The sequence below is a fragment of the Chamaea fasciata genome, unplaced genomic scaffold (assembly GCF_029207755.1).
Source record: "Chamaea fasciata isolate MVZ Bird 193981 ecotype frontalis unplaced genomic scaffold, bChaFas1.0.hap1 SCAF_27, whole genome shotgun sequence".
NCBI classification, from domain to species: Eukaryota; Metazoa; Chordata; class Aves; order Passeriformes; family Sylviidae; genus Chamaea; species Chamaea fasciata.
In genome coordinates this window covers 3,427,327-3,441,638 of record NW_027094112.1, presented here as the reverse complement: position 1 = coordinate 3,441,638, position 14,312 = coordinate 3,427,327, and the positions used below count along the sequence as shown (strand labels likewise).

The following is a 14,312-nucleotide window of genomic DNA, read 5'->3' as shown; positions in this document are numbered from 1 at the left end:
GAGCTCAGAAATCCCTGTGAGACCCTGCAGATGAGCAGGTCCTTTCTCACTTGGCTTTGCCCCTGAAGCAGACAAGACCCCCAGGAGCAGGAAGAGGGCTGAGGCCACCCCAGTGAAGCTCCCCCAGCTTGTCACAACACCCTTCTGGGGCACCCACAGGATGCTCTTGGGGCACCTTCCCAAGGTCACAGGGCCAGGGCATTGTGGGTCCTGCCTTACCTTTGCTGCAGGGCAGATTCCGGCAGCAGCTGAGGGCAGTATTTTTAGGTATTAATTAGACACTCAATTAAGGAGATTTGCTTTTGGGAGAGTGGCAGGGTCCCAGGTCTGTATAGAATGACACGACCTTAGGCAAGGTGACAGGCATGGCCAGCAGCAGGTGGGGCTGTGCTGGTGGAGCAGCTTCTTGTCACAGCCCCTGCTCTGTCTCCCCGTTTTGGCAGAGGAACTCCCACCTCCCCAGAAAATGCTGCTGCTCTGGCACTGCGGGTCCTCCTGGGACAGGATGTGCTCCAGGCTCTGCAGAGCATTCCAAGGGGCTGGTGGCATGAGCACCTGTTGCAGTTTGGGGGGGTTGTCTCTGTGCCCCCCCCCCAGTTCCACAGGTACGGTCCAGGCCTGACCAAGAGATGTCAAAGCTATGATGTCCCTAATGTGGTGCTGCGTGTCCCCTGCTTGGGGCTCAGCCAGAGCCATCGGAGCCTGCACATTCTCTACCTGAGGCTCAGCCCCTTCCCAGCCCTCTGGAGCTCAGCCCAGCCCAGCTCCTGTCCCACAGACAAATGCCTTTTGTAGGGATCTCTTGGAATTTAAAGTACTTTTGAGCCCTACATTTAACCAAACTCACCTGAACTGTATCTGGCTGTCCTCCCCAGCCTGTCCCCCACCCCTTCACTCTACACAGCCACTGAACACACACCTGCAGCAGGTTTTTCTCCTGGTCCCTGTGAGGCAGAGCAGAGCAACTGTTGTGCTCTGACACCCGCCTGTGTGAACCTCCCAGAGCTGCCTCTGAAGGCAGCAGGGCCAACGCTGCAGGTTCTCATACCAACACGAGTCTGCCAAGGACCCATCTCCGCAGACGCCGCTGCCTCAGAGAGCATCTGGCACAGAGTCTGCCCAGGCCAGATGGAGACAGAGCTGTTTATTCACACGGAGGCTCCCTCCTGCTTGGGAGATGTTCTCAGCAATTTTTGATGTTGTCTCTAAATCCTTACTGAGGGTTTTAAAGCTTTTGTCTCTGGCCAAGCATGTTTCCAGGAAGCTCCCCAATGCCAAAGGCTGATGGCCAGAGGAAAGGAGCAACACCCAGCCACAACTCTGGACCATGATGGCAGCACCACTGCAGCTCCAGCACCTCTGCCATCTGGACTGATAACAAAAAGATTGCACTGCATTGGACTCCCAGAGCAACCAGGCCTGGACCATAGGATAGGCCAGCAGATCCACGACATCCTCCCATATCCAGCAGAGAAGCCGGCACTCAGGATTCAACGGAGGTAACGCTTCATGCTGCTGCACTGGGTTTATTGCTGATTAGAATCAGTCTGAACTGAAGAAAACAGCACTCCAAGTCAAAACCAGCTTTTTGTCACACTGGAACACACCAGCAGCATCCCAGCCCCACTTGGCCACAGCGCTGGCACCGGCAGACCTGTGGGCAGAGGGGCTTGAGCTCCTGGCTGCTGAGGGAACCAACAGCTCTGCTCACCTTGGGACAGAGAGTAACACTACAGAGCAGAAATACGAGCTGAGCACCTTCAGTTGGTCCTGAAAGCAGGTGTTGAAGGACTTTCTCCTGGACTGCAGGTCGCCAAGAGCTCAGGGTGAAAAGGGAACTCCGGGACTTGAGGACGTTTTGGAAAGAACAAGCATTAGCTATTGACTGGTTTTGGACCCCTGCTCATAATTTATTCTGTCCTTGCAAAAAAAAAAAAAAAAACCAAAAGTCCTTTTAGATATCTTTATACTTCAAATTTTAGGAAAATTAAGATAGACCTTTTTAATATATATATTTATATATGTATATTTATATATATATATACACATACACATATGTACACAATGATGCATTTAAAGTTACTATTTCCTCAGCCATTACAATATCATTCCCTACATCTCTTGCTCTTGAAATGATCATGACTTGATGCCACTGCTAAAAATACCCTGTGCTGTGTGCAAGGAACACCAACACGACACCGCCAGGCATGTTGGGGTCGGCGCAGAGCTCGGAGGATGTGCTGCCTTTTCTGCATTCACTCTCCAGGCTCCAGAATAACAGAAATCCCATATTTTTGCAGAGCATTAAGCAAAAGCTGCTGGGTATCTTTGTGCAAAGGCAACGTGACATTTGAGCTCAAGAGCTTTTGCCTTCATCTCCCTAAAACAAAATAATGACAAACCCTCGGAAAAAACCCATCGCAATTTGGGATCTCAGGTGGCCCCAGGATTCTGAACTCTTGGCTGATTCAAACAGAAGTTTGGGGCATGAGGGAGGGGTGGTCATGGGAGCAGCATGGCCTTGCAAAGGATCCTGTTTCCTCTTCCCAGCACAGAGCAGGTCACCATCCACTGCAGCTGCCCGGCCCCTGCAGTGACCAGTGATGGGGAAAGGCGGTGTTGAGCTGGTGCTGGGGGCTGCCCGCAGGCCCCAGCTCTGCCCAAGGGCTCGGCCCTCACCAGCCACGCTCATTTCACCTGTGCCATGATGAACCCAGACTCCCTCATGCTCTCATAGTACTCGATGGCCAGTGCAAAGTTAAACTCGCTGATGGCTGGCCCGTCAATGGCGATCTTCATGAGGTCAGACAGCCCCTCGTCCTTCGCATGGCGCGACCGGCCGCGCTTCAGCAGCTCCCGGCCCCGGCTGATCTTCTCTGCAAGGACCGAGCCCAGCGGCAAGGCCAGGGCAATAGCTGCCAGGACAGCGAAGTCTGGGAAGAGCTCATGCATCTCAGAGCTGCTGTAGACCAGCTTGACACAGAGATCCTTGAAGGAGAGCTGGCTGAGGCTGAAGACGATGCGCTTGAAGAGGGGAAAGTCGCTCAGGGCCCTCTCGCTCACCACCACCCGTGAGTACACCTGCAGCAGGAAATTCAGCTCGCTGACCCCATAGCTGCCAATGTCCTCCAGAGACTGGGGGTAGCACTTGGGGTTGAAGATGGCAGAGAAGGAGCTGATGGCCTCCAGGACGCTGCTGGGGAACCTGTCCAGCAGGTTGCCCCGCACCCTCTCCAGGTAGCTCTCTTTCAGGTGCTCAAAGTGTTTCAGGTGCACTTGGGAGCAGTTGGCCAGCTCAACACCCTTGTAGTAGAGGCGGCTCTCACCCTCCCGGCCGTCCTGTGGGTGCTTGTTCATCTCGCTGAGGAATTCCCGGAGGTTCTGGCCACTGGTGCTCTGCTGGGCCTGCAGTGTGGTGGCTGTGGCTGAGACTATGGGCTTCAAGATGGAGAGGTCGAAGTCCTCGATCTGGAAGAAGCGACTGAGCTTCTGGAAGATGGGGAGGACATCCAGGAGGATCTTGGTGAAGGCCACAAACTGGAACTTCTTGAGCTCTTCGCAGAGGCCACGGGCCACGGGTGAGCGCTCCGCCTCGCTCTCCAGCAGCAGCACCAGTGTGGGCCACGAGGAGTCGATGGCTTCTACAGCTGGGAAGATAGAAGTCCAGTGGATGGCTTTGGGGCTCCCGAGGTCTATCTCACAGAGGTCCAGGACTCTCCGCAGCTCCTGGAGGCTATCACCTTCCCCCTGGAAGCTGGAGTAGAGCCTATACACCGCATCCACAGTGGTCTCATACTTCTGGAGGTACTCGATGGTGCTGATGCTCTCAGCCAGCAGCAGGGAGCTGCCGTGGGACAGGCAGTGCACCTCAGTGAGGAGCGGGCAGAGCGAGGTCAGCGCCGTCCCCACCCCGCTCAGCCGCTCGGCCACCAGTGAGGCACTGTCGGCGCTGAGCCAGGTGAGCTTCATGGTGGGGATGCCGAAGGAGCGCATCACCTCACCCACCTTGCCTGCCACGGTGGAGGCCTCCCCGGTGGGCAGCTCAAAGCTGCCCAGGAAGGTGGTGGAGGTCTGCCCGTTGCAGGGGGAGACAGTGGTGGTGAACATGGCGAGGCTGCGGTGTTCCAGGACGTCCACAGTCTCATCCACCACCAGCCCAATGAACGGCGAGGCTTTGATCCTGTGCCTGTCCTCATTGTGGAGGACTTTGGCAATGGCTGCCTGGGCCAGTTGAAGGAGGGGTGCAGGGAGGGAGAGAGAAACACAAATGAGATTCAGAGGCAGTGGGAGATGCGCAGCACTTGGCACAGAGTGAGCGGGTGGGCTCCCACCCACAGGCTCCCGCAGCGCATGAGCCCCGAGCCAGGGAAAAGCCCTTACACTAGCTGCACACACAGAGGCTGGAAATCACTTTCTTTTTCCCTAATAAGCTTTCTCCTCCTGCTCCTGTTTGGCAGCTCAAGCACCATGGGAAGCTGCTGAGAGCTTGGGAGTTCCTGTCCTGAGCTTGGGGTCAGCCCCACAGCTGCAGCAGGACACAGCACCACCAGCAGCACTGACCCCTCAGCCCCCAACATCCCATTCCCAGCTGTGTGGGCAGTGAGGCAGGACACCAGGAACCCACCGGCCCCATTCAAGTCCAGTAGTTCCACTTCACTGGCCCAGCAGGAGCAGCAGCAAAATGGCAACAATTTTTTTTCCAGCTTTACTCATTTACTCACACTCCCTCCATTTCAGGCAAACTCCCCAGTTCGGAGGGAAAACTTCCTCTGTGTGTGTGAGCGCTGCTAGGATCACCACAGGCTGGGAAACCTAATTAGTGGGTTTAGTCTATCTGCAGCAAAATAAGGCTCTGCGGAGAGCTGAAAAGCCTGGCAAACAGCCAAGACTCACTAAAAATTTAATTTGATTTTAGCAGGCATGAAGTGTTGGTAAAATTCAGAAAATCCTTTCTAAACTCTCCGGCTACTTGATCTTCCTGATCACTCAGTTTAGGGCAAAAGAGGCAAAACCCACAGTGCTCGTGTGCTAATTAAACTCCTGAGCTTTCATCCTGCAAAAGCAGCCTGGCAGGCTCGGGGAGCTCCTGCACAGACAGTGGGCACGGGCACTGTCCCTGCTCTGCCAGGTGCAGTGGCCACGCACCCACAGAGGTCACCCAGGTGCAGAGCCCCAGCCCTGCATACACACCTGCATCTCCCTGACGCTGCCGGGGTGGTAGTACTCGTTGTGCTCCGAGGCCAGCAGCGCCTGGCACAGGTTGAACTTCTGGAAGTTGAGCAGGGAGGAGCACTTCTCATCCGGGATCTCCTCCTTGGCCATCCAGTAGACGGTGGTGAGGACGGCCACCTTCGCGGGGTTCACCTCCACCTTGATGACCGAGCGCAGCTCGGGGTGGCCGTGGACACGGGTCTCGAAGGCCAGCTGCTCCCGGTTCACCGCCAGCGCCTGGCGGTGCGCGCCGGAGGTGACGTGCCGCAGCAGCGCGTGGCGCTGGAAGTTGTCCGTGCCCACGGTAAAGGCGTTTTCCGCTTTACCGTGCTTGTTCTTCACCAGCGCCTGCCGACACTCTATGCAAAACATGAGCTTCCTCTCATAGTCAAACTCCAGCCAGGTAAATTCTTCCTTCCAGTGTTCATTGAAATAGCGTTTACACTTTTTATTGGAATTGGAAGTTTCCCCGGCTGGCTTTTTCCCCGGAGGCACCATGCTGCTGTGGCTGGGAAATCAACTACGGTTGAGCCGCACCGTGCCTTGAGGAGCAGCCTGCACATTTAATTTAGTAAGAAGGTCTATTACCACTCTCTTGGTCCGACTAGAGATGAAAGAGACACAAGGGAAAGGGATTAGGGCGCTGCAAACCTCAGCCGGGGCTCAGCTGTGGTGGCACAGTGATAGTGGCATGGTGACAGCACAGTGACAGCGGTGCTGAGGGCAGGTCAGGCTGTGCAACAGCCCCAGCACCACATGGGGGGATCCCATCAAGCACCTCATCAGCATCACCAGAAGCTCTCAGTGTCACTGGTGGGACTGGCACACACACATGTGGTCCCATCACCACAGGAACACCCCACATGCTTCCCCCTGGAGCAGCCTGCCCCACTGTGCTGGCACTGGGAAGGTGAGGAAGGCTCAGCGCTGGCTGAAACGCCCAAAAAAGAGTGTTCAGCCCCAGAGGAGCAGCACCCGCTGCTGGTAGTGAATGCTAGGGCCCTGGAGCTGAACAAGGGTGACTGGGAGCTAGCTCAGACACACGTGCTTGTGTGCACACGTGTGCTCTCAGTCCTGGGAATTGCCAAAGCCGTGGCAGGTCCCATGGCAGCAGAGCCATGCTTTGCACATTCAGTGACATCCCAGTGTCCCTCCCAGGGGGTGACACATCGGATCCACTCCAGGCCAGGCTCCCAAATATCTACTGAGCTGGAGGCTGCAAAGCACTTAAACATGTAACCAAACCAGGACCTAATGGGTTTAAGCATTCACTTGACCTCCTCCCTACACTTCAGGCCCGCTCGGTCTGATCCTCCCATTTCTCCATGAACCAGATTGAAAATTCAAACTGAGCCTTGATAAAGGTGTTGGTAAGAGGAGGGAGAAGAACCCAGCGCTGCATGGGGAAAGGGGAGAACCAAAATGCAGAAGAAAAAAGAAAGAACATGTACACTCAGCAGCAGGGAAGGGAAACTGGGGAATACCATCAGTCCACATGACTTGCTGAGACACCGACGAGCAACTTGGGGCTTTTGTGAAGAACAAGCCCCCAAACCAGCGCCATTGCCACAGCGCCGTGGGAGCAGGGGGAAGGAGCCCTCACAATTCAGGCGTTAGAACAACACCATGACTTCCCAGCGCTGCGAACGCCCACCCCCATGGAGCCAGCGCTCCCCACGGGCTGCCCGGGGCAAGGCTGGCAAGTGGCCCTGGAGTGACCGGCACTGCAGCCGCTGGCACAGTGACCCCATCCATCCCTGCACAGGGCAGGCACCGAGATCCTGGCTGCAATGGCCCCAGGGGGAGGATCCCTGTGCTCTTTTTCCCTGTCACTGACCCCATTCGCTCCCAAGCCATCCCCACAGCCCCCATAGCACTTGCTCCAGCAGAAGCTGCTGCCTTGGAGAGGAAAAAAATAAAAAATAAAAAAAAGAGCAGCAATTAGTGTGTGGGATGCACGAGGCCAGGGCGGGGGTTGGGATGGAGCAGAGCGCCGTAACACCCCTTCCCGCAGCACCCGTGGTGCTCTGGCACCAGCCCAGCACCCCTCACTGCCGCTGCCCACGGGCAAGAGCAGCGCTGCGCATCGCGGGGGGCTCGGCAGCAGCTCGGGATGGGGGTCACACTCCGGTCCCACCACCAGCCTGCTTCTCCCCCCGCCGGGAAGTTTGGGCAGGATCAGGATTTACTCGTGAGAGGACAAGCCACTGCCCTGACCCTTGTCCCTAGTGCATCAGCCCTGGCTGCCGTCTCGCCGTGCCCGTGGGGGCGAGCGGAGCAGCCCCAGCGCCCAGCCCAGCGCCCAGCCCTGCGTGCCCACCCCGCTCACCCGCCCCTACATACGTACCATGGAAAGGCTGCCATGAGCTTTGGGGTGGGGGGGCTTGCAAACTTCCCAGATTTTAAATAGGAAAAAAAAAAAATCATCTAATTAAAAAAAAAAATAATAAAAATAAAACCCCACAAAACCCAAAACAAACCCAGCCAAGCAAGGCGAAGCCAAAAATAAAACAAAAAGCAGCGGGGTGTTGGGAAGGCGGCACCACCCCCGTGCCCCGCAGCCCCCGCCGCCCCGAGCGCGGCGGCTGCGGGAACAAAGCCTGCGGCGGCCGCCCGCGCTCACCGGAGCACGGGAGCAGCCATCTTGCTGCGAGGACTGTCTGGATCACGGATGCTGCCGGCAGCCCACGGCGGCAGTGGCCACTAGCGGTGGCCGGGATGGGGAAGGCCGCGCGGCCGTGGCCGGGCCGCGGGGACAGTGGACGTGGTGGCTGCGCCGTGGGCTCCGGCCCCTGGGGAGGGGGAGCGCATGGAGCCGTGCCCTGTGCCCGCTACACGCTCACCTGCCGGGACCTCTTTCCCCAAGGTGCGAGGAGCGGTGGGCATCAGGTGCCCGGGGAGCGCTTAGCCTGGGTCTCTTAGCTGAGAGCTGGGCACATGCAGCAGGGTGAGCTGCAGGAGGGTTTGCAGCCGGCCAGGACCGGTGTCTCTGGGGTTTGGAAGTGTTCTGCAAGCAGCCGTAGGCAGAGCAGCCCCCGCAGCCGTGGACACGGAGTTTCGGCAGGATCCAAGTCCAAGCCCTTTAGGGAACGCCAGGTGTTCCTGCTTACCTGCACTCCGGGTCCATAGCTCCTGGGCTGGGGCTGAAACCCAGCCCCTTGCCCCAGGGCTCCCTAACGAGCAGAGGGGTTCCTCACATCCCAAAAGAACTTTCTTTTAGCAATAAACGCAGGTGAAATTTAGAGCCTCTCGACTACTTCCAGAAAGGGGATGTTGTGGCACCTTTGCTTTCCCCAAACCAGGCTCCTGAGAACACTGAAATCCAAAGGGGCACCAGTGTCCCGTGGGACCCCTGATGGGAACCTGACTCCTTGTTTCCCAGCACATATCCGGTGCCTAGGAGCTGAAGGATGCTCCCACCCAGACTCGCCCTTCTCCCGATGTGGAGTTGGGCCATGAGGAGGGATGTGTCCCACCGGAATTTGCCTGGATTAGGAGCTGCATTGTACCTGGCTCCGGCTGGCTCTGCAGCAGGGGGGTCTGGCGGCCCCGGGTTAATTCCTCTCTTAAGGCTCTTCCATATATCCCGGGGCAAAAGGCTCTTCCTGCTCTGGGGACATTCTTGCCGAGCCACCTCGGCCCAGGGTTAATGGGAGCTGGAGGTGGTGAAACCAGAGCCGGCTCCTGGGGTGAAAACACTCCAGTTTTATTCTTGTGCTAATGCCGCGAGAAAAGAGGATTGAGACTTTTTAATGAGTTTTTAGGCAGGAGCCTGCTGCATCCCCTGGTCACATTCCCTGGTTCCCAGCATCCAGAGCAGGATGGCAAAGGTCAGCGACCCCAAATTGGCAGTGGCTGGAACCAACTCCACTTCCCATGGGGACCCCTCCACGGAGCCCCTGCACTGGGATCCACGGGACCAGTGGACTCCAGACGAGAACACGCTTGCTCTGCCTGCTCCATGCAAGGGGCAAGGCTGAAACCACTGACTCCTTCTCCCCTGCAAACCCATTCCTGCTGGAAGCCTCAAGCTTTAACACGAATTTTGGGCAGCATTTGCAGGATGTCCCTGACCCTGCCGAGCACCCTGCCCTCACAAAGCTGCCGGATGTCAGACGTCCTTCCTAAAGGAACTGGAGTGGAGATACTCCTGTTTACCTCCATGCAGCAGCAGCAGCCGCCTTGGCTCGAGCCAATTGTTGCTATTTTTCCCGACTGTGCCGTGCCTGAGGAGCTGGGTGGGCAGGTGCCCTGGGCGCACCAGCACATCCATCATCCCCGCGGCACGAGGGCGGCAGCAGCCATGAGCCACAATTTCCATCTGAGTCCCAGTTTCCACTGTCATCCCACACCTCCGGCAGCCAGAGCAGACCCCAGGTATGCAGCTCCCACTGGGACGCTCCAGGCTGGTCCCTGGCACCCCTTCCAGCACTCCAGCCCCACATCCACGGAGAGGTTCCCCGAGGGTTTCTTACTGCATCTATAAGAAGCTGAACAGAAGAGACCAAACCCAGCCATATTATCTTAAAAAAATTTAAATCCCCGAATCCAAAGATATTTATGAGATTTTGTTTCCATCCCTGCTCTAAGCCAGTCAGGCTCTGGGAAATGACGCACACTCTTCCCGCAGGGAAGCGGAGGTGCTGGTGATCCCAAAGCTGCTGACCCCGGGGGAGCCCCATCCCTGCACAGCCCCCAGTTCTCCTGGCCACCCACCTTGCTGTGCCTGGCTCCACCAGCCCTCTCACCCCTGGCCATCACAGGGCATGGGGTAGGAAAGACCCAAAACCTTGCAAGTAGGGACCTCACCCTCTGCACCCAAAACCCCAGCTGTAACAGCCCCCAAAATGAACTGGGAGCATGCAGGGGAGGGAAGACTCATGGGAGCTGCCCGGCTGCATCCCTCGCACCCGAAGGTGGTGACAGCTCAGTTCAATCTCTGCCGTGTGTGGCAGAGGGGGAAGGCTGTGAGGAGCCGCTGTCTCATGTGGGAGAGAGCACCCGGCACCGTGTCAGCTCAGCCAAATTAAAAATACTCCTGCAGCCCCCGGGCTGGTGCCTTGACAGGCGGATCTGGCAAGGACATGGCCTGCAGGATATGCAGACACTGGAAGGGACATGGGGAGGAGAAGGTGTTCCCATGCAGAGAAGGGGATGGGACACACACTGTGGGACCCCAGTATTTCACAGCTGTGTCCCAGCTCTCCTGCACAACTCAGAGGGCTGTTCCTCCTCTGCTGGAAGTGCCCTTCCAGCACCACTGTGGGCACAAAGACTCTGGCTCCAGCACGCTCAGGTCCTTGTGGAGGGGGTTGGATGGGCAGTGGGCCATAGATAGGGAACCATGGGGTGCTACTGGAGAAGAAGCCCCGCAGCTTGCTGACATGGGCTCCCACACACACCCCACAGCCACTGCCAGCTTGCAGGATGCATCCTCGTGCCTCGTTCCCCTGCACAGCCTTGTCACAACCTTCAGCTGCGTGACTGCAGCTGGCAGGGAACAAGCCTTGAAATAAACTCAGATGACATTCCTGCAAACTCTGGACATGGTCACAACAGGATTACTGAGCTGGGCTGGGGAGGGGGGGGAGCATGCTCATCTCTCCCCGCCGGCGACCCCAGCTCCAGGCTGAGGCTCCTCTGAGCAGCAGCTGAGAAGGGCAAAGCCCTTTTGTCAAGGAGCAGAAGCAGGGACAGGGTGATCTCGCTCCCTGGGCTTCCTCCAGTCCATGCACCTGGTCCTTGGGAGGCAGTTCGGCTGCATCTTGTTCCCCAGGAGCTATAGGGAACTTCACCCCACAGCACTGATATCAAAAACAGCTGCTGAGGAACGAAACTGAATATCAGTTTTTCTCTACAGAGCAGCTTTTCCTGCCTTGTCCGCAAGCATTGAGCCCAGCTCCCTTTGGATTTTAATTCCCAACGCTCCCCATCTGCCAGGTAATGATCTGAAAAACCAGCATTTAAGGATGCCTCCCCCAGCAGAGATCCCAATCAGCTCAGTGTCCCCTGTGTCACAGCCAGCAGTGCTGCCAGACCGGTGCAGCCCAGCCAAGACCCCACCAACCTCTGCCACAGGTCCCGAGGGGCTCGGGAGGGATGTGGGCTCTTCCTGACTGGAGGCAGCAAGCGCTGAACCCTGATCTGGGTTCCACTGCCCACAGCCCTGCCCACCCCTCCCTGGGTGGTGGGGGAGAGGGCCGGGTTCTCCCAAGAGATGGAGAGCTCAGGAGTGCACCAGAACCCCTGATCACTTCAGCCTTTATTCTGGACACTGTTTAAATTGTAAAAATTGCAGCCAAGTCCAATTCATTACAGCTGAGGAATGGCTGACAGAAATGAAAAGGGAGAAAAGCTCCTCAGATTGATGCTTTCTCACCATTCCAGTGAAATAACCAATTTGGAACAAATTAGGGGCTCCCGTCTCCACCAGCCTTTTGAATTGCCTCCAAGCCAACGCACATTTTTCATAGTGCAGTGTATCTTCCATTAGCAGTGAGAATTAATGATTTCTATTATTGAAGCACCTGAAGGCAGGTGCCTCCCTCACACAGCTGGGGCTGGGCTGGCACTGAGCCCCCAGAGAGCCAAGAAGACCCACGAGAAGACAGACAGGCTCAGAGAGGATAAGTGACATGGCCAGGACCACCTGGTAGGCCAGTGGCAGAGCCAGGCTCCAGCTAGTGGCCAGCCCTGCTGGGCTGTTCCCTCTCAGCGGTGCCATCCCAGATGTGCCAGAGCACTGCACGCAGACCACAATGGTGACGCCTAAACCACTGCATGTGACAGTGTCACAGCTGTCCCCAAACCCCCCCCAAGCAGTGAAACCACGTGGGCTTCAGCCAGCCCCAGCTTTGCTTGGTTAGGGGGAAAAGGGGAAATTGCCCCAAGGGCGCCAACCAACTCAGACTTCAGGAGGGCAAGTCCTGGGGGACCAAGAGGGCTTTCAAACCAAAATCCACTCACATATTTCCCCTCTCAAGACTTAGAGAGACCAAAGCTCTTCATGTCTTCTCGCCTTCTCTCTGCTCCCAGCATTATTCCCTGAGCACAGCTCCCCAACAGCTGAAGCACACAACCCTCCTGCAACCATGGCTGCCCCACAGCCAGGATGGTCATGCCTAGGGTTTGGAAGATGACACACATCTGTCATTATTTTTTAATTAGATTTTTATTTCCTACCTCTAGTATTTCATTGTAATTTCCGCCACTCCTACCCAGGCCATGCTAATATAATCACTCTGGAGGAGAGTGGGAGCAGCCAGCCCACTCCTTCCAACATCCCGCTCAGGAAAGGCAAAAAAAAGCAACCTGCTAAATCCCCAGCCCCTGCAGTCATTACAAGCTCAGGGACATCAGGTGGGTGCTGAAACAAAGCATCAAAGCCTCAGTGCCGCCAGCACCTGCCAGGAGCATCGGCACTGAAAAACTTCAAAAAAAAAAGTTCACATTTGCTCAAAATACTTGTTAGCAGTTCATTACTGCGGCAAGGTGAGGCATAATTAAAAATGGACTAAAGAGATTTGTGAATTATATCCTCTGCTTGATGCTGGACACGCAGTGATATTTTCTAGCCCACATCATCCTGGAGGTCAAGATTAGATGACAGCTTGATCTAAAAATACTCTGAAGGGGAGGCTGAGGCTGTTGGAGGAGGTCAGAGCCCCCTATGCCCCCCCACAATGTTCCTCAGGGTTGAAACCAGGGGACAGATGTGTCCCCCAGGACATTGCTTGGAGCAAGTCTCAGTAATAAAAACAACTGCTGCATTTACAGGGAAATCCACCCAAAACAACCCCAGGGAAAGCTCAGTCCCACCGTCTGCCAAAGGACCCCCAAAGCCAAACCCAGCAGCTCAGTGGGGCCAGGCTCCCCACACTGTCACCCCCACAGCTCCTGAGAGGACTGGAATCACCATGAGAGCACTGTCCAACCATCATGTTCTTCCACCTGGAGCAACAAGGTCCTGGCATGGGGATCATCAGTGAGCCCAAGACACTGCAGTGTCAAAATTGACGCTTTAGTGGCTATTCAGTGTTTCCTCCATATGTGAGGCCACACAGAGCGAAAAGCAAGCTCTGGGGTTGGATTTTTGTTTGTCTTTTAAGCCTGCTTTGCCTGACGAGTATACCAGATAAATATCCCGAGTAGCGTTACGTGTTCCAGAGAGACAGGGAGAGACATTTCAGAGAAAAGATTGTGTTTCAAACTATTAGAAAAATTAAACTGATCCATGGAAGACAGCTGGGGCCAGCTTGATCCATGGGAGACAGGCACCCCAACATGGGCACCTGACTGATGTGCCAGGCTAACAACATCCGTGTTCCTGGCCTGACTGCCCTCGGGCAACCACAGGACCCACAAGCACATGCCAGCCACACGTTACCAGGCGTGCCCATGCCATCCACATGTTACAGGCATGCCCATGCCTACACGGATGTGCACAGCACACACACATACACACAAAGAAGTGGTACCACTGCCCACAGGGACGTGCCAGACCCATCGCTGCCAGCAGCCAGCGGCCGCGCTCCCTCCCCAGCACCTGCCACAAAGTAAATACTGATAAATAACAAAACCACTAGAATTACCAGCCCCAAATCCACACGAAAAGGGTCCAAGAACAGCGTCACGTTCTGTTTGCTACTCCGCTTCTCGAGTCCACGCTGGCCAAGCCTGGCCACGGAGCTCCACCACCGGCCACCTGGCCACCCTGGCCGGTCACCCTCACAAGGACACTGCCGGCCGCTCTCCCCCAGCCTCATATCACACAAAAAACAATGAACATTTGCATCGCAGGTGCAGCAGAAACACAAGTTGGAGCTGACACCCAGACAAAGAGCAAGGGCAAAATCCAGCCCCGTCAGCACACAACCTTTTCCCTACTCTTTCTGCAGCCCTGGGAAAAATCAATAAGATGCAGTGAGTCAAACTCAGCTTGAATCCCGTAAGTAATTAGGATTAGCAGGCTGGGAGCCGAGGGAACAGGCTGCCTGTGTGCTGGGCGGGGAGGGACCATTTTGTGGGTGTAGGGTACAGCCTCAGCTGATGCAAATAACACGAGCAGCTCTTTTACGGGGTTTTCAGGCAGAACGGCAATA

At 56.2% G+C, this 14,312-nt stretch overlaps 2 protein-coding genes across 6 annotated transcripts in view; both read right to left on the bottom strand.

Annotated features, from left to right (window-relative positions):
- Positions 1-14,312, bottom strand: part of ZNF385C (zinc finger protein 385C) — a 58,804-nt gene that overhangs the window by 14,535 nt on the left and 29,957 nt on the right. The window lies entirely within an intron of this gene.
- Positions 1,632-7,853, bottom strand: CUNH17orf113 (chromosome unknown C17orf113 homolog). The gene is made up of 3 exons (XM_066204821.1): positions 7,559-7,853; positions 5,191-5,815; positions 1,632-4,221 (listed from the first exon to the last, which is right to left on the bottom strand). Exons 2-3 carry the CDS (start codon positions 5,707-5,709, stop codon positions 2,689-2,691), a joined length of 2,052 nt encoding a protein of 683 aa, XP_066060918.1. The 5' UTR covers positions 5,710-5,815; positions 7,559-7,853; the 3' UTR covers positions 1,632-2,688.